At 39.7% G+C, this 20,599-nt stretch overlaps 1 protein-coding gene across 4 annotated transcripts in view; it reads right to left on the bottom strand.

The window, feature by feature from the left end:
* Nucleotides 1–4,738: 4,738 nt before the first annotated feature.
* sh3gl2a (SH3 domain containing GRB2 like 2a, endophilin A1) overlaps nt 4,739–20,599 on the bottom strand; it is a gene marked incomplete at both ends in the record, with an annotated part of 31,455 nt that continues 15,594 nt past the window's right edge. The window contains 8 exons of one of the 4 annotated variants that reach the window (XM_083909399.1): nt 4,739–4,935; nt 7,991–8,142; nt 8,220–8,335; nt 9,149–9,307; nt 9,397–9,530; nt 9,681–9,824; nt 11,135–11,207; nt 11,344–11,412. In XM_083909399.1, coding sequence (XP_083765525.1) covers nt 4,739–4,935; nt 7,991–8,142; nt 8,220–8,335; nt 9,149–9,307; nt 9,397–9,530; nt 9,681–9,824; nt 11,135–11,207; nt 11,344–11,412 — 1,044 coding nt within the window. The remainder of the gene's footprint in view (nt 4,936–7,990; nt 8,143–8,219; nt 8,336–9,148; nt 9,308–9,396; nt 9,531–9,680; nt 9,825–11,134; nt 11,208–11,343; nt 11,413–20,599) is intronic. The other 3 variants (XM_083909400.1, XM_083909401.1, XM_083909402.1) reach the window with 3 other exon arrangements.

Below are 20,599 nucleotides of genomic sequence, written 5' to 3'. Positions count from 1 at the left end.
TCCAAAATGTGACCATTTTTTGAAAAAAAAAACAGATCAAAAACATCATACTTCAGTATGTTGTCCAAAATGGGTCAAAAAAGTCATGGTATAGTATGTCGTCCCAAAATGGTCAAAAACGTCATAGTATAGAATGTCGTCCAAAAATGGTCAAAATTGGTCAAAAAAGTCATACTATAGTATGTCATTCAAAAATGGTAAAAAAAAGTAATAGTATAGTATGTCGTCCAAAAATGGTAAAAAACGTCATAGTATATAGTATGTCGTCCAAAAACGTCATAGTATAGAATGTCGTCCAAAATTGGTCAAAAACGTCATAGTATAGAATGTCGTCCAAAATTGGTCAAAAATGTCATACTATAGTATGTCGTCCAAAAATGGTCAAAATTGGTAAAAAAAAAAAAGTCATACTAGTATGTAGTATGTATGTAAGTATGTTTACATGTTCTCCCCGTGTGTGCGTGGGAAAATTAGACACTATAAAGTGATCTTAGGTGTGAATGTGAGAGTGAATGGTTGTTTTGTCTCTGTGTGTTGTCCCTGTGATGGACTGGCGACCTGTCCGGGGGCCGACCCCATACTTTACATCCTGCATATCTAAATGTGAAATCACAGAGTTAAAAATAGACATCGGGAAAGATACAGTCTCGAGTCTTGTTTGCAATTCACCAGTCAAGAGGATGCAGTAACCTGCAGAGCAGAAGAGCGAGACAGACTGGCACAAAGCTGGCGCGCTTCCACGGAAGACGCCCTGCATCCACAGAATCCACCTATACACGTGACAGTTCCAGGTTCTATAAATTGCAGTCATCAGAAGTGTTTGCAGACTTTTTCTGCAGACTGCAACCTGTCAAACAAAGTGGAAGCTGTGTCTATATTTGCTGCGATCAGTGGAGCGACAGGCCTGAGGGTGTGTGACTGTGCGCGTGACAATATATTCAAAAGGCCTGACTGACTTCTGCTGAAGCATATTGCTGCAGTAAAGCAGGAGCCCCCGCCCACTGTAACCCGTAATGATGCTGGATCGTTCACAACTCACCTCGAACTCGGTGTGCGTTAATGTTAGTGTGCGAGTTAAACTCTACACAGAGATAGGGCGTAGCCAGATTGACGGGTGGTGAGAGATGATGGGTGTGGTCAAAAGGTGTCGCTGCTGTTGTTATTGTCACATTGTCATGAATGCATAACTGGTGCAAATTGTGCTTAACACGATATGATATGATATTTTATTTCTTGCACGCCAAATCAGTTAAAAGCAGATTTTTTCCCCATGCTTTTACTGGACTTTTTGACCCTGCATTGGTTGGACGAAAAAAAAATCTGTGTTTTCTTTACCGTTAGTATTATTTTTTTGTCCTTTTTGGTGACACAGGTTCCCAGGTGGAAGGAAGGAAGAGTCAACCTTTTGTGTCCACTGGTGTCACTTCATGTGAGTCACTTGTGAGAAATGTGACGCGTTGTCTGGATGAGTCAGAAAACAAAAGCGTGATTTAACCAGCTGCTTTTTTTTCATTCTTCCGGGTCAAGAAAACAACAGCGTGATATCTGACTTGTATTTTCAATAAAAAAAATAAATCGATTAAAAAAAAAAAAATACAACTCATGTTGGGACAAAATTTAACCAAGTGTTGTAAAAAACGAGTTCCACTTACCTCAAACAATCAGCATCAAGAGCGTAGCAGCAGGAGCTGAGGATCCGCATCTGTGCCCATTTCCTGGTCAAGTTAATTGTGATGGGCGTGGCTGAGTGTGTTCGACCAACAGTTGTCCTAATTTAAGTAATTGCTCGACACCTGCGAAAAATGGATCGTTCCTCCGTGTCTCAATGCAATGGCTTGCATAATTCCTTATTTACATTACATTTATACTTTTATGTGGGCGTACCATTACAAAAAGGATGGTCTCAGCAATAAAGAAAGGGACATAATCAGAGATAATTGGGAAATTGTACTAGGATGTACTAGGAAATTGTACTACTTCTGGCTTTTGGGTTTATATAAATCGGATTGAAGACTGATTAAGTAACATTGTCAAATATGTAAAAAGGGATTTGAATTGAAATTATCGCCGCCGCCGCAGTCTTTGAGCCGCGCCGCGACAATCCGCACCAACTGAGCAAATTGACTTTCATACAATTGATTTATTGTTTTTTTACCACAGCGGGAATAAACACAACAAACAACAGTTAAGATAACCTACCTGTTGCAGTGTTGTGACTGTTTCGTGTACTTACTTATTTGTTCAGGTTGTGCCGTTTATATAGTTCATTGTGTGACTTTAAGAATCCCACCAAGCAACAATGATGAGAATATTCTTTTTCGTCGTCAAAAGAGATTTTGTCACTTGACCTAATTCTTTAAATTTGGTTTCTCCTCTTGTGTTTGCTGGGGAAGTAAACGCAAATATATCAAGGCAATACTCATTTCTCTGTATTTATTTTGAATAAATTACATTGACTTATCACATTTGTTTTTCTTTACATCAAGCATACAGTCTTAAAACCCAGTGCAAGAATCAAAGAACGGAAAATAAAACAATTCAAAGACAATCATGTGTAGCACAGAGAAACCCCCCCCCCGCCCTCCTCCTCCTCCTCCTCCTCCTCCCTTCCTGCTGCGTCTGGGTAATATACTGTATATATACATCTATCCTGCATGTGTATACTTTTTTTTTGGTCACATTTACAAAAATAAGATACGTTACTGTAGATGCGCGACTATACACACAAAGGTGAAAACAATAACACACAAAAGCTGTACAGTCCTCATTGAGGGCAAAGATACACACGATTGTTAAAAAACAGTGAAAAGGAGAGGAGAGGGGGGGGGGAGAAAAAAAACCAAGGAAGGAACTGGATCACCTTAAAAAAATAAACACACGACCTCTTCAAACTACGGCCTGGTCGAGTCGCGCTCGCTCCAAAAAAAATCGTAAAAACACAACACTTATTAACGTGGGTTATTTTGTTGGATTTTGGATCATTCTACGGAATATAACGAATCTTCTAGTCTTTTGATAAAAAGAGTTTGTTTTTGACGCTGGACACTGTCAGAGCAGCAGCAGCAAACCCAAAACAATCACACACACAATATTACTACAAGATAAAAAAAAATACTGCTGCACAGATCACTTTTGCAGGAGGGTTAATACGACCTCGGTGGGTTCAAGCGGTTTCACTGCAGCGCCTCATCTGACCAAATAACAATATCGAGGCTCGATTTCCAGATTCACAACAGTACGTCGTCTGCGTACAAAGCTTTTGGGGGGAAATTTTTTTAAACATTCTATGGAATATCTAACAGTTTTACTGAGGTCTGATATGACATGGAAAAGAAAAAAAAAAAGGTGGGTTTTCAGTGTAAATTGCATAATTATAAGAATAAGAAATTTCCACTGAAAATAAAGAATTTCTCGTTAAAATCTGCCATTTGTGCGTTCCTTTGTCCTTCGTCGGAAAGTATTGCAAACAGTGTTTTTTTTTTTTGATATCGTCCTTAATCAGTGGCTTATTGACACGCTACGCTACAGGATACTAATTGGACTAATAATAAGGAACGCAGCAGCTCCAGAGAACCCTATTTATAGTTATTTATATCACGACACATCAATCTTTTTTTTTTTTTTTTCTCCACACAAGCTTCTCATAAAGTACACGATCGAGCGGCAATTGAAAGACAATTTCGACTTTTTAAAAAAACGTGCGCTGTTTCTGCAAATCATGTCACCACTTTCACGAAATAACCGGCTCAGATATTTATCGTCACATACGGTAAGAATACGGTTTCGCTCCTCGATTAAAAAAAAAAAAAAAAAGAACAACTAGGACTATAGAGAGATCACGAGATTGCTTCACGGTTTTTGCATCCAACGGGTTCACCGACACCTCGCTGTTTTGAGTTACTTCAGGTTTTTTTTTTTTTGTAGGTAACTTTGGTATCTAAATCACATATGACAGGTCATGCGTACACGTGTTTTTAAAAAAAAAATAAAATAAAAAATAAAATAAACAGTACGTTATATATGGTGTATAAGTTATCGACTAAATGAATCCGTCTAAAACACTGGAGGTTTAAAAAGTGAGCACACGTCCGTTTTGGGGCAAGGACGGGGACATGCCATAAGACGACGAGAGTTTAAAAAAGAGGAATACGACTAACAAAACAAAATTAGACCTTCGTTTTAAAAAAAAAAAAAAAAAAAAAATATAAGCTTAACACTTAAAAATCATGCTTGACCTAGAACCTCTAACAAACATGAAGCACGTGGAGCTACTGTAATGTAATTTTTCCACATAATATAGTGAATGAGAGGAAAATGTGAAGTTGTTCTGATAAACTCATGACGGACTGACAGCTAACTTAAATAAAAAAAAAAGAGACAAAAGCCAGGACAGAATAACAGATAAAGTGACTGTGGAAGCCTGAAGGAACCTCCTGGGATCGGGGGGGGCAACAACATTATTTTTTTTCCTCACTAGGTTTTAATGCTCGAATGGCGAATACTTTGCTTTAAATCTGCTATCATTCGTGTTCGTATATCTTTACTGTGTTGTTGCCGTTTGGACTCCTTTCAAAGTGGGAGCGCGTGGTGGTGAGTAGGAATGTTTAGGGAAAAAGGTTAGTGGGAATACTGCAGGAGGGAACTCGAGGCTAGGATTTGTTTTGCCACCGTCGCAGACGTAGCTTTTAGTAGTAGTAGTAGCAGTAGTAGTAGTAGTAGCGGTGGTAGCAGTGACGTCCTAGTGGGGCAGCGGCACCAGGATGTCCACGTAGTTGATCGGGAAGAAGCCGGAGTTGCCGTGCAGCATCCCCTCGTACCAGTTCTCGTCGATCTTGTTGGTCAGAGTGATGATGTCGCCCTCCTTGAAGCCTAGCTCGCCCTCGTTCTCGGGGTCGAAGTCGTACAGAGCGCGACAGCAGGGCTGGTCCATCGGGGCTGCGGAGTAAAAAAAACAGAGGCGTGTTACGAAGACGGGGGATAATTAGCAGGAGATAAGATGCTGCATATGAGTTAAAGCAGGGGTGTCAAACTCATTTACTCTGAGGGGCCACATCAGCATCATGGTTACCCTCAAAGGGCCAGATGCAACTGTCATACACTAAATGTCACCAAATATAAAATAAAGGTAACTACTCCAAAACATATTGCTTAATAACTTTCTGTATTTATTACTTATTCAATTTCACTCGTCGCATGATGCATATACAATGATACACTGCGATCTGCCGTCACTTTGCGGGTAACACAATCGCCATGCATTGTGGGAAATGTAATTTATGGTCAACGCATGCCTTTCAAGCAGCATAGACCTATTTCAACGCAGATTTTTAAGACCAATTAATCACAGTGAGGGCCACTTAAAATGATGTGGCGGGCCACATCTGGCCCCCGGGCCTTGAGTTTGACACGTGATTTAAAGAAAAAGCTCAGAGAAAGGCTCACCTGGAGACCTGGCTGAAAGGGGGGGAAAGGAAAGAAAAGAAAAGAAAAGGAATTAAAAAGGAAGAAGAAAAAAGAGACATCACCATCAGTTTTTGCAATTATATATAACTGGACAAAAGGAATACTTAAACATTTTGGAAGAACAGGCAGATCATATTCTAACATTAACTTCATTATTGCCCCCTCTGACTGTGACTGGGAAGAAAAGTTAGTGTTTTCTGTCCTCAGGGGGGCAGTAATGAGTCCATAATGACTCAGCACAATACAGTAAGGGAGAGAAAGAAAAAAAGAAAAGAAAAGAAGAAGTCAAGTGATGGAAAGATGAGATTTATGCCTGATGGGAAGAGTCGTATCTTTGTTTTTAGAAACAATCTGGACCCATTTGTTGTACATGAAATGGACACAGTCTTCTCATTCGCTAGTTTTAGTTTTCCTCAAAAGAACATGATGTCAATGTTGTAAATGATGTTCTCATTTAGGACAAAACATGAGTGGACACCAGTGTGATTGACGGCTGGTGAGGACAAAAGTTGCCTGTAGTTGCAGGTTGGAATTTCTGGGAGCAAAAAAATGTCCAACTCGTGAATCTTGAAGGCTTCATAATGGAGGAGAGTTTTGGTGTTTTGCAACCGGAAGATGACGTCCATTTTCATGCACGGGACTGCCTCCCATGCAGGGGACAGTGCAGTCCATGAGAGGGCATAAGGAAACAGCTAGAACCCCCATACGACTCGACAGAGCCATCCATCCATCCATCTAACAGAATTAATCCCTCACTAAGGAAGTATAACACAGATTTTGTGTTTTTTGACATGAAAATGAAAATGAGGTCGTGGCTGATTTATTTTGGGGCTCTAAAACGCCGAGTTAGTGTGGACAACAGGAGCAGAATTCATGTTTTTATAAAACAAAATGGCGTAACAATGGATGTGTAGCCTACACTCTTAGAAATAAAAGTGCGAAGTAGAACCATATAAGGTTCTCCTGCTTGTCCTCATAGGAGAACCCTTTTTTGCTCCAGCAAGAACCCTTTTAAAACCATTTATTCAGGAAAGGGGTTTTTAAAGGGTTCTCTGGATCAAAATGGTTCTAACTGGAACCATTAGTGTTACCAAGAACCCTTGAAAAACCCTTTCTTCTGGAAACAGAAACAAATGGTTCCAGGTAGAACCTCAGCCCTTGTAGAAGGACCCTTTTGGAACCCTTATTTCTGAGAGTGTAGAAGTCCAAATGAATGATTCCTTTAGCATTAAAAGAATGAATCATTTCTTAAAGGAGGCAGTAGAAGAAAAACAAAACAAAACAGGGATTAGACAAGACACGGCGCTGCATTTGAGCTGGACTGCGAATACAAGATGAAGACAAATCAAGGAAGAAAGAAAGAATGTAAGAAAGATGAAAATATAAACCATCCATTTTGGATTTTTCCTTCTCTTCCCATGTCATTATTTGCTCACCTGGAGATCTTGCTGCAAAGAGAAAACGAGAAAACAATATTAAGCAATTACCCTCAACATTTCAGTCATAACCTTTTTAGATGGATGAATAAATGGAAGAAGGCGGCGTAAACAATAAGGCAAGAAGAAACACAAATTGGACAACAAATTGAAATAGAGGTGGAGAAGACGGAACGAATGACTGATGAGAGAAAACAAATGCTCGTCCACTGTTTCTGATTATTGATCGTCAGGTATTTGTGAGTGGACAACACTTGTGTTTCTGCTGTTTTTATCTGTTAAACACGGAAACTTGAATGAACACGGAAAAAGATGAAACGATGGAAGAGATGTTGTTGTTATCTCTGCAGGATTGACTTGACCTCACTGCAAAGAGGGAGAGAAAACAACACGAGGGAGGGAGGAAAAAAGCAGGAAGTGATTAATGTGGCGACGACGGATGAGGAAATGAAATGATGAACATTAAGACACACAGAAGAAGAAGAAGAAGAAGAAGAAAAACTAATTCCTCCACAAGTTTGACCTGGCTCACCTGGAGACCTCGCCCCTACAAGAATACAAAGGTAGAAAAGAGAAGAAAAAGTGCAGATATTGATATTGATATTCTGTTTAGTGAAGGTGATAACTTAAATGTTGGGGGGGAAACAAGAGAGAGCTGGGGAAAAAGAAAGATACAATTAGCAAACACGAGAAATAAAGGTATCATAAATTCTCAAACATTAATTATCAGCCCATATACATTATATTTGTATGAAAAGGCTCGCTATTATGTTCTCTTCTTCTTGGAGGCTTTTATTCTGAAACATCTGCACTAAATCCTTAAGATAGAGATTAAGGAAAGCAAGTGAATCTATAATTTAATATAACTTTATCATGAACAGCATGAGTTTGAGAATTTATGGTGAAAATTAAAAACACAGGGAGAGCAAAAAAATAAAAGAAAGAGAAGCCAGTCCAGAAACTGTCCTTTTAAGGTAAATACTCCTACATATTGCACTGTTGTGTCCAAATCACTTGAAACTGAACGTTTGTTTTTAAACCCAATGAGTGACTACAGCATATTTACAGAACCAGGACCAGTTTCTGAACACGTTTCTGAACACTGGGGTTTATAATGTGGGTCTCACCTGGAGAACGAGCACTGTGGATGCCTCCATTGTGGTTCTCGCTAATGGAAAAGTCCAAAGACGTACGGGGTTTAGGGGTGAACTCTTTCCTCGGTTTGTTAGAGGTGTCCCTTATCCTGCGAACACAGGATTGAGATGTAAGATTTAACCACGTTCTTCTTCTTCTTCTATCATCTGAAGCGCCGGTGAGTGTCCTCGTACTGACCGTTCGTCAAGGTTACTGGAGAGCTGTGTGAGGATCTCCGCAGCACGGCTGTGGTACTGCACCTGAGCGTGGACCAACGCGGCGAGCTGGCTCACCTGTTCAATCTGTTCATGCACACAGAAGCAGCACGGGATTAAACTCTCACCGACTCCAACGGCACACGATTGCATCCTAAATCCCCCGATCAGTCAATCATACATAGCCCATTTTCCTCCGCAGGGACTTTTCTCATTTACCCAGGATTTTGAAAAACCTCGACACAACGGTTTTCCACTAAAACTTCCATCAACCCCAACCTTTCACCAAAAGAAGTCCATACTTGATACAAGGGACTTTTCAGATTACCAGGGGCTCTAAAAATGTGGGTTTCCAGATAGGATTTGAAGATGGGGAAGGAGACAATGTTCCTGATGCCGGGGGGAAGGGAGTTCCAGAGGCGGGGGGGCAGAGCGGCTGAAGGCTCTGGCGCCCCATGGTGGTCAGACGGGAAGGAGGCTGATAGATGAGCCAGATCTTAGTGTTTCCGGGTAGGGGTGTTGATGTGAAGGAGGTCAGAGAGGTATGGGGGAGAGAGGTTATGCATGGCCTTGAAGGTGGGAAGCAGAATTTTGAAATCGATGCGGAATTTAACCGGAAGCCAGTGAAGCTGTTGCAGAACAGGTGTGATGTGAGTATATAGTATAGTTTTGAAAAGGTTTATAATAAACCGAACAATCATTTATTCATCACAACTGTTGCTCGATGTTGATGGAACTTGGCCTTGAGGTTGCAAATTGATTAAATGCCTTCAAGTAAACAAAGAGCAGAAAGGCCCAGTGTTAGGTTTGTCCATTCCAAGCATCATATATAGAGATATATTCTCTACTAGATCCCTGTAAATCCTGTAAAAAGTGTCATATAAACTGCCCGGTGCTTACGTCACTCTCCAGCAGGTGGAACATGCTCTGCTCCGCGATCTCCTTGGAGTCGTCGAACTTCTCCAGCGCTTGTTTGATCTCGTCGTCGTTCACTTTGCCCTGGCGTTTCTTCTTGTAGTCGAAATCCAGGCGACGGCCCTCCATTTTCTTCAGGTGATGCTGAAAGAGAAGAGCGGACAGTATAGATATATATATGAACACCTCAAACTTTAGATAGTTTAGGTCATCAGTGTTTTCCGCGCATGTACCTGAATCTCCTTGAGATCTTTTTCGTGGAGGTTCTGCATCGGATCGATGAAGTTCTGTTTGACCTCCATGTCCAGAGCATCTTTGACCTCTCCCAGCTCACGCATGGCTTCCCCAGCATCAATGAGAGCAGTTCCTGGGGGGAGGGGGGAGAGGGGACAATAACATGTATAACATTTCAAAATCTCTACTTTAACAACTATCTACAGCTAGTTATTAATGTTACTACTTGTTCTTTAGGCATCTAAATGATCTAGAGAAGACACTCCTCTTCCTGACCACTCACCAAAGTTAGACTCGTCTCCAAGCTCCTTGCCAAATCGTTGCATGGTCTCTCCCAGTGTGGTCTCGGTCTGGATGTAGCCCGGTCCTTTCTCCTGTCCACGCATACGTGACATGGAGCTCATCATGCTCATCTTGGCTCGTGTGGCTGTAAAGAGACGAGTCAGGTTTTTAACATGATTGAGTGACCAGTTCCTACAATAGTAACATGATCACTAACAGAAGAACATGGGAAGTCACTGTTATGGAGAATTAAAGGTCCAGTATGTGAAACATAAATGAATTCATTTTCATTTGGCAGAAATTTAAAAAAAAAATTTTTTTTAAAATCTACTTTTTATTTTTTTGCTATCGCCTGATTGCATAAGGTCAAATTCCACGATAAAATAATATCAGTTATGTACATGAAAATTACAATGCATTACCCAAACCACTGATTAAACAATGATGCACAACAAACTTATTTAGCTTTTTAAAATATTGACACATTTCTAAGATTACCTGTCATAAAAATTAGAAAAAAATACTTCAATGGCGTCAACGTTAATGCGCATTAACACATGACACATTTCCGTGACGACTGACCGGAAAAAGACACGCGCGACGCCATGTTTACGTGACTCCCGATTGTTAAAATGAGTCTCCAAAGTAACGCTAAACCTTAAAAACAGAGGCACACCTACGCAGCACACAGGTACGCTGGTTATTTGTAGCGCTGCTCTTTTCGTTTAATAAACGGACCGCTCCAGCTAACGGCACTAAAAGGAGCTAATGCAGCTAACGGAGCTAACTGGTGTCGCGGCACGTAAACATGACGTCATTCACGTCTCTTTCCGGTGAGTCGTCATGGAAACGTGTCATGCGTTAACCTTTTGCACAGCATTAAATATAATATTTATATAAAATAAAAAAATTTTATACCCACATTTCTCTCTTTCTTTTTCTGTTCAGGAATGCAAGTAAATAACTATAATTAAGATTCGAGCACGACCGTGCAAGAAGAAAAAGTGCTTGTTTTTAGTTATAGTTATAGTATAGTTATTATGTCGCATTTTTAGCAGTGATATAAAGTAGCAATAATTGTGCAGAAATCACAAAATAAAGCGTTTTTCTTTTCTTTTTCCTCATAAAAAAAAACGAGCCAAGTGAACTTTGCACTGTGACGTATGTCCAAATTTCACAAATTCAATCCGATTTTTAAACATTTTGAGTACTTTTCGCTCAGGTGTGTTCATATATAGTTTGTGAAAATTGTATATTTCTTTTTCATCAGATTGCCTCGGTTGTGCTGAAACAAAGGTTATAAGACACTCTGTGTTGCACCTCCTTATACGTTTAAACATAGAAATGGAAAAAAGCAGCTGCAATGCTCTGCGTTCTAAGGGTTAAAGTAGAATAAAATGAACAGAAATATCACATTCACATGCTCAACGACACAGCGTTAGTGCTTCACGTCACCTGGGTTTGGCTGCAGATACTCAGTGGTCTTGGTGATGATGTCCAGCACTGCCCGAGCGGTGGTGTCCACCCGCTGGAAACCGCACAGAAACATACGGGAAATATTGATTATACATTTGATTTGATATTGATTGATTCGTCTATAAAGGATTATGGGTATATAATATATAAGGATAATGATTGGAATCAGAAGAGAGGTCGATCCATGCCTTTTCCATTTCAGTGAAGTCCTCATCGAGCTTCGTTCCCTCTGCTCCTCCGACTTTCTCACTCACTTTCTGCAAAGCAAACAAAATGGAAGTTTTCAGTTTAGGACAAGGTGTACAAATAAAACAGATTTTTCAGATGGAGGGGAAAAAAAAGGTATTTGTCTGTAAAAATGACCTGATCACAACATTTTCCTTCCAATTATAAAAATGTCAAGCGCACAAAGAGAGTTCCCACACAACAGTTTTTAATCAAAATAAGCTACCGTGTGTCCTTGTGACCCTTTGCCTGCAGGTTACAGTAACCTTTCAAATGGATTAGTTTATTACGAAACAAAAAGCCAGTTAAATAAACCACGGCGTCGCAGATTCAGACAAATCCGTCAAAGTATGCGAGTACGTGGTTGACGTTTGGCCTTGGTAAATTCAGACATGGCGCAGATTCATGGCATATAACTACAGAAACAGCGCCCCCCCCCCCCCCCCCCTCGAGCTCGTCGTCTCCTGATAATACTTTCAGCTCTGATCTGTGATGTAACCCGACGCCTTGAGGGGCAGCAGAATATCTGACACAACAAGGCCAGATACGGACTTTAGGAGAGGAGAGGAGAACAGCACAATAAAATGACTCATGATAAAAGCACTGTGGGCGCACATCTTGGACAGGTTAAGTGAAGTTCATTCTTTTTCTTTACACTGGTTAAGTTGAAAAGAGGATGGAAAGGCTTTGAGTTGATATGTAAATGAGAGTATCTTCCTGGCCGGTAAAGGACAGACGGGTTGATTTGTGCAGGAGGGTTTTGCCACGTGACGATCGTTTGTGCAGTGTAAGACGCTCACAAAACCTAACAAGCAAGCCTTTTCCAACCATTAGTTTCACCTACACATCTCACTACTATGTCTCCCGGAGCTGGTTGCCATGGAGACTGGTATCTGCCCGTGCCCGGCATATCAGGTATACTACTACGTCTCACTTCCGTCTTATTTCTCTCCCTGAGTCATATCCTGATTTCCTTCCCGTCAAACCTGATGATCAAAAAACATTTTAAAAAATAAATAATAGGATCTATAATTGCTCGGTTCACAGCTGTGCCAACACAAGCAATGTACACAGTGCACCGAAGCTATATGATCACAACCCCGTACACCTTGTTTTACAGCTGGGATACATGACGCCTTGTCCATACATACAACTACTAACTACACACAGAAGGCACGCTTGCTCTATTTTAGGATCCATACACAAAGCTATTTGCGTGTGTCACAGCCCCGACTCAGCAGATACGGTGCATCAGTAATATGAAGCAGTCCAGTAATAGCTGTACACGTGATGACCCTGTTGTTATTTTTGGTGCTATTGGAGACGGGGTGTCAAAATTATTATAATTCAAGGGCCGGACCAATAAAACAACAGCATAATAACCTATAAACAACAAGAAACCCCAAATTGCACCCCCCCCCCCCTTTTTTTTAAAGGCTCCATATGTAAGAATGTGGCCAAAAACGGTTACTACATTCAAATTCAAAATACCGAGATCTTTTACGTTTCGTTTTCTGACGTAACTGGCAACCCGTGGTTGCTCGGCACCTGAGACTCTACTGACTGCAATGATTGGTAGACGGCGGTAGGTGGCGCCACATGCCAAAAACATGATTTCAAAACATAAACATGATTTGCAGTCTGCAAAATATTGTTTTTAATGTAAATATTTTGGCTGCACTGTTGTTGGTGAGTTCAGTTTGTTATATGAACATTATTCCTGAGTCTCTGTGACATATTAGGAGGATTTTACGACCAGTTGCTTTAGATTTATTACATAATGCACCTTTAAATTGAAGTATTGTGTATTTCTTGAGTAATTTCAATAATATTATGCCTAAATTTACCACTTACACGTGGGCTTTACAACCTCTTACAGATCACAGTGGATCTACAAAGGTGCCTGGAAGTGAAAAACTATAGTATTTCACATTATTATTAGACATTTTCACAAGCTTAAAAAAAAGGATAGAAATGATTATCTTCCGTGTAAATCATCGTTTGTTTTATCCGACAATCGTCAAAATCAAGACACGCGAGCTCATGCGTCGAAATGCACCGAGCGCCATCTCGATGAACTGATTCGATTCACTGACCGATCACTTCAGCCTGATTACTCATCGTCAAAAATACAATTTCAGGAGTTATTGACCGACAAACGCTCCGGTGCCCACACACATGCTGTCGGTGTGTGTTTTACTGCTTTCCACGGCTGCTGTCAGTGCACATTCAAATTTGTTATTCCCCTGACACTAAAAAGAGGAGAGCAAAGACTATAAGAGCTCCAGTTAATCTGTCCCTCACTCATCCTTTCATTCTGCATCCATCACCCTCTCTCTCTCTCTCTCTCTCTGTCTCCCTTTGCCCTCCAATTCCTCATCCTCCCTGCAGGGGGACAACACACCAAGGTGAAGTGAGCAGAAATGGCAGGAGGCGGCGTGAAGTGAACGGAGGAGAGGAGGAAAATGTTCAGTTAGTGGTTAGCGTAGATGATATGTGACCGTGTGCAGCAGTGAAGGCTATAAATGAAGAGGTATAGGGTTAATCTGCATCACCATGTGGTAAAATACACATAACATGTATATTAAAGGTGCATTATGTAATAAATCTAAAGCAACTGGCCACAAAATCCTCCTAATATGTCACAGAGACTCAGGAATAATGTTCATATAACAAACTGAACTCACCAACAACAACAGTACAGCCAAAATATTTACATTAAAACAAATATTTTGCAGACTGCAAATCATGTTTATGTTTTGAAATCATGTTTTGGCATGTGGCGCCACCTACCGCCGTCTACCAATCATTGCAGTCAGTAGAGTCTCAGCAGCCGAGCAACCGCGGGTTGCCAGTTACGTCACAAAACGAAACCTAAAAACCTCGGTATTTTGAATTTGAATGTAGTAACCGTTTATGGCCACATTCTTACATATGGCACCTTTAATGAATGTATGCAGTAGGGAAGGACATTAAAGAGACATAAATAAATAGTCCATCCAACATATTGTCTAGTCTAGTCATACTAGATATTTCTTTTCAAAAACGTATCTTTTTACTCTAGCCTTCAACTAGTTTATTCCACCCTGTGTTGTGTTTTATTTGCATTTTTAGTTTATTTTAAAGTTAAAACAGTGTTTTTAACCTTTTGACTCAAGACTTTTCCTACTTTATTCCACCCTGTGTTTGCTTTTACTGTTTTATTTGCATCTCTTTTTGTTTTATTTCAAAGTTAAAACAGGGTTTTCAATTTCAGACTTCAGACTTTTCCTTTTCATTCCATCCTGTGTATGTATTGTACTGCAATCCTTGTACGAACGGCGCTTGTACAAAATAAAGTGTAATATTAATTGTCTTCTAAATTGCACGACAGCCCCGGTGTTCTCAAATAACCACTATAGCTGTATCAGATGAGGATGTGCTGCTGGTATTTGGTTATAAATCAAAAATACTGGAGGAGGAATTGACCTGATGATGGCGCTACATGAAATGTCAGAGGGAGAAAGTTATGACAATTCATCCATGAATGTTTGAAACTTAAATAAATGGCGATCCATTGCACAGTTGCCAGAATATACACTACGGATCAAAAGTTTAGGGTCACCTATACACATTTTTGTTCATCTAGAAAATATAGTCAAGACATTGAAACGATTAGAATTAATGTATTTGTATTCAAAATAATACATTTTTCTTTCATCGAAGAACCAGCAAAACTGTTTTCAGCTGTGCTAACATCATTGCACAAGGCTTTTCTAATCATCCAATAGCCTTCTAAGGCGATTAGCAAACACAATGTACCATTAGAACACTGGAAATCTATACAACTATGTACATATTCTATTAAAAACCAGATGTTTGCAGCACATTAACAATGTATAGAGTGTATTTCTGATTCATTTAATGTTATACTAATTGAAAAAAAAAAGTGCTTTTCCTTCAAAAATAAGCACATTTCTAAGTGACCCCAAACTTTTGAACGGTAGTGTATGACTCAGAAGTGGAACTGCAAACCTCATCACTGGAGAATAAAAAGAAAGTCAATCCAACGAACGTGGAAATATTAAAGCGATAGACTAACCCAACCCTGACGTGGTTTTAAAAAATGGATCAAGTGTGAATTTAAAAGCTTCAGGCCTGCTTCACATGAAGCTGTGGATCTTTCTCTCATCGTTCTCCTCCTGGCAGCCATGCAAACCAAATCAGACCAGATTAAATTATGCTAAATGTGGACACGAAAACAACCCGGAGAGCTCGCCAAGGGCAACAGGGCAACCTGCCACCGACGCCATCACCACAAAATCTCTTGCATCATTACCACGGGGGAGGGGGGGGGGGGTCAGACGGCAGAATGTCCTGACATGCTCTCACTGTGGATCTTTACCCGTTACATCACTTTCTAGCGACAGAAACAGGCCGTATCACGACGAAACGTTACTCAGAGGTATGATTTTAACACAATTACAAAAGCATTTCAACACTGCCAAATATAATTAACGCTGCATAACAGAGACATAATTCATCGTGTCAAATTAGAGCTGTCCAACAATAATATTTTGAAAGATTGGAGGGAAAAAAATGAAGATCAAAAAGTCAAAGGATTAAATAAAAAGGAATAAACTATTTGGTGGAATGATTTCAAGAATAATCTGCTGCAACTCTTTAAGCTCGACGTTTTAATTTCTACTGCGACTGCACCACCTCCAAAAACAAAACACTAATAATAAAATCTATTAGGAGGTACCGTATTTGCTCCTCTATATTAAATAATTTGATTCGTGAATTAATGTTTCACAAATCGAGCTGAGACACACTATCTGTGACACAGAGAGCATCTGAGGTTGCTTTGTAAAGCAGGCAGGGATTAGATTACACTTCTCACTGCAGAGTATACACTGTGGTCAATAACGCAGTATCATATTTTTTTTTAATCTACATTAGCCTACTGTTAAGAGGTGGACAAACGTAGATGGACATTTTCCATGACGTGACGAACAAAATCAGTTTTAATACGTTTATTTTTTTAGTTTATATCGGTTCAATCTGTGACAAAATACAAACGCAGCATTTAAGAAACTACCCCAAAAACTTAATATATATACATATATATATACACACATACATATACATATACACACACATATATATATATATATATATATAAAAATACATATATACACACATTTATATACACATACATACATATATATACGCACATATATATATACATACATATATACATATATATACACACACATATATACACATACATATACATATATACACACACATATATACATACATATATACATATATATATACATATGTACATACATATAATATATGTATGTATGTATATGTATGTATGTATATATATTAAATATACATACATATACATATATACATACATATACATATATACATATATACATACATACATATATACACATATATACATATATACATACATTTACATATATACACATATATACACACACATATATACATACATATACATATATGCACATACATATATCTATATATATATATATATATACATACATACATACACATACGTATATATATATACATATAAAACATATATACACATATATACATACATCCTTCCTCTGACACAATAACTGGGTTTGATTTAAAGTACAAGGCAATGACTTTTTTTAAAAATCATATAGTGCTTGACAAAAAAAGTAAAATAAAAAATGTATTCTATTAATGTTAGAAATAACTGTATCAAATAATCAAGACAATCCTATGTGGACTGTCTCACTGGATACCTGATATAATCATCCCTCTGTGCAGAACACCACCTACAGTACTCACACTAATAATAATGTAATGACGTTTATTTTCCACAGTTTCTTAACTGCACTGCACCTTTATCAGCTTGTACTTTCACCATTTTACTACTTCACTGTTAGCACTAACATGACAGGTCACAAGGCGGCCGATGTGAGGTAAATAAAAAGGGAGTGTGCTGCTGCTGCTGCTGCTGCTGCTGCTGCTGCTGCTGCTTCTGCTGCTGCTGATACAACACTCCCCCCTCTTCCCTCAGCTCCTGCTCACTAGTCTTAATCCGTGGCCGGGCACACAGAGGCCCCTGCTGAAAATACGCCCACGGGGTGGAAGAGGGAGATTAAAAATGACAAGAGTGATTAGTGGAGGCTATTAGGAGGACAACCCCTGCTGCTGGACACCAACAGGAAGTGATCTAACTCCTGCCGACACCATTCAAATATCCCTCACCTCTACCTGACTGTGAGAAACAACATCCAAAATAACAGTATGACAAATTGTAAAACGTACACACGTAACGTTTTCTGCTCTTAGGCGTCATCCATTCTACTCTGTGCAATTAAAAACAGGGTCTTTTATAAGTGATGTTTCAGCTCCTAATTGGTTCTCATATGCAAAGACTTTCAAACATTCAGTCATTACTGCTTCATCCTCCACACGAGGGTCACGAGGGGGTGGCAAAGCCAATCCCATCTCTCATACAGCAGGGTGAAATGTTCACCTGTCCATCACCAAGACAAACAGCCCTTCACTTTCACATTCAAACACTTATTATAATCATTAATAATCATAGAGGTCAGTTTAGATTGTCAAAGTTTGTGGAGAGTGGGAGGAAACTGTAGCAAACACCACACCACAGAGTCACCATCATGCAGAGAATCAACTTCCTGTTTACATGTGTCCCAGTGTGATGTGTGACTGTAGACTCTTCTGGTTTCTTATAATAATATATAATAATATTTTCCTTATTGCGTACATTCATAAGGTATATTATTAAGGACAGCGCTGAAGTGCTTTGTGGACACTTGAAAATGTAGGAGTATGGATGCAGCGTAGGGTTCATTTTTCACCTTAAGTGTGTTGTCAAGGGGGGAAAAAGGATGATAAAGGAGAAGGTACAGAAAAACAAAGCAAAACAATGTCCTGAAGACATTTTGTCCTCCTTGTTGTTCCTCTCTTTCTTTACGTTCTGTCCTTCTTTGAATTCCAAGTACACAAGTATCCTCACAACACAACACGTCCAGGTGCATTCACCTGATTGGGAATCTACGCTGCAACGATTAAACGTCAACTTCAAGCTGAAGGACTAGGACATAAACGCCTTATTCCTCCCTCCCTGAGAATAGACCTGTGCTGTTGCACAATTAAGTCAAATCCATTTGTTATTCTTAAATCCACGGTGTTCGGAGCCAGCTACAGCTGTTCCAGGACGACCGTAATCCTGCAGAACATCGCGGCCCCTGGGCAGCGTTAGTGGGCATGTAAATTTGACGGTGTTGCTAGTTGGGATATTTCACTGAAACATAGAGAAACAAGCAAACAAAACAAAGACTTACAAGCCCGACTTAACTGATACCTGAAAATTAGCCACACAACTCAGACAACTCTGAGTCAAGTGCAGACTGACGGTATGAGCACAGTTATGTCCGACTCTTTCCTGTGTCCAGACGCACGCTCATCACTGGACAGACAATGTTGCTTCGCTGACCTCTATCGTCTCTGAGTGAGCGGCCTGTGGCTATTATAATCTGGTTTGTAAGCCTTCGCATGGCTCTTACGTAACAGCAGGGATGAGTCTGTAGCTGGGGAGATGTGAACACACACACACACACACACACACACACACACACATATACAATCTGACCATGTACTGCTCAGCAAATGGAAGAGGAAGGGCGTGGGGGGAGGGGGGGAACCAGCTGGCATTCTGTGTGTGTGTGTGTGTGTGTGTGAGAGCAAAGCGTGCCACTGTGTGTGTGAGTTCTGTGCATATGTAACAAGGATGAGGAAGGACTGAGGATGACTAAAGGCATGCACTGTTTTATTGTTTTTTTTAATTATTATTATTAGTTAAACACATTTTTTTTTAATGCAAATTCATATTATTTACAGTAATTCACGGGAATTATAGCAGCTTTCTTCTGCCAGAGCAGCGATTGTTCTGCCGAGAAACCGCGAGAAGGTGTGAAGGACACGATGTGCTCACTTTTCCTCTTTTGATTCCCTCTTGCAGTCGTTTGACTCAATAAGAGACGCCATCTTTTATTATCTTTAAATCCCGGGGCAACCACTTCCACATCAGAGAATCGTGTAAGATATTACTTGAACGTTATTATACAACAATAAATCTATTTTTATAAATGATAAATGATTAGTGGTTTCTGTTTTGCACATCACTGCAGTTATTCTTGCCATTTTGATTAAATCACAACTCACCATTAAACCTCATTAAACCTCTTTAGTTATAGGTTTAAGATTCAGTGGAGGATCCTAAAGAGTCGGACTAAATGTAATTTAGCCTGATGTTGTGGTTTCTGTCTGCTGCTCAGGAGTAATCGTCAAACATACGTCACTAAGGTTCTTGCACAACACTGTGACACAATGAATATCTTTTGAAACACGTAACTTTAAGTCATAATACGCCCCTAAACTTTGGAACACAACACACTACCATTAAATACCCTTAAAGGTGCCATATGTAAGAATGTGGCCAGAAACAGTTACTACATTCAAATTCAAAATACAGAGAGCTAGCCTTCAACTAGCTCCTTTTTATTCCACCCCGTGTTGTGTTTTACTGTTGTATTTGCATCTCTTTAAATGTCATTTTCCTTTTATTGTGAAGCACTTTGAGCTGTAATCCTTACATGAAAGGTGCCGCACAAATACATGTCATTATTATTATTATCATTGTTATAAAGTCTCTAACACTTGATTTCCCCAACATGGTGGTGCATAATCAGCTTGGTCAGATACATACAATCATTCCTGTAAATACATATTTGTGTGTCTGCTGCAGAGAACTGTAGCCTCGTCCACCTGCTGAGCTTCCTCCCACCTCAGTAATCATGATATATTACTTTTCAAGACTGCAATGAGTGAAGGAGTGAATTTGCATGTTCTGTCAACAAAGTGGGCGTATATGTCAAGAAAATAAACATCAGCTATTAACATATTCAGCTGGGCCGCGACTAAAAGTTAGTATCATTATCATGCAACAGTGATTTTATGCAGGTCATATCAATATTCAGCGACTCCAACACACACACACACACACACGAACCAAACAAACACGTTAAACAACACGTTTTATCTTTCTCTGTGTGCTCTCCACACCCAGCGTGCAATTTCCATCTCGAATGTGTCTCTCAGCAGCGATAATGACAGAGCTTTGAAGACGAGAGA

Source organism: Microchirus variegatus (genome assembly GCF_963457635.1).
Source record: "Microchirus variegatus genome assembly, chromosome: 23".
NCBI classification, from domain to species: Eukaryota; Metazoa; Chordata; class Actinopteri; order Pleuronectiformes; family Soleidae; genus Microchirus; species Microchirus variegatus.
Note: the sequence above shows the minus strand (reverse complement) of the source record. Positions and strands in the feature narration are given on the sequence as shown.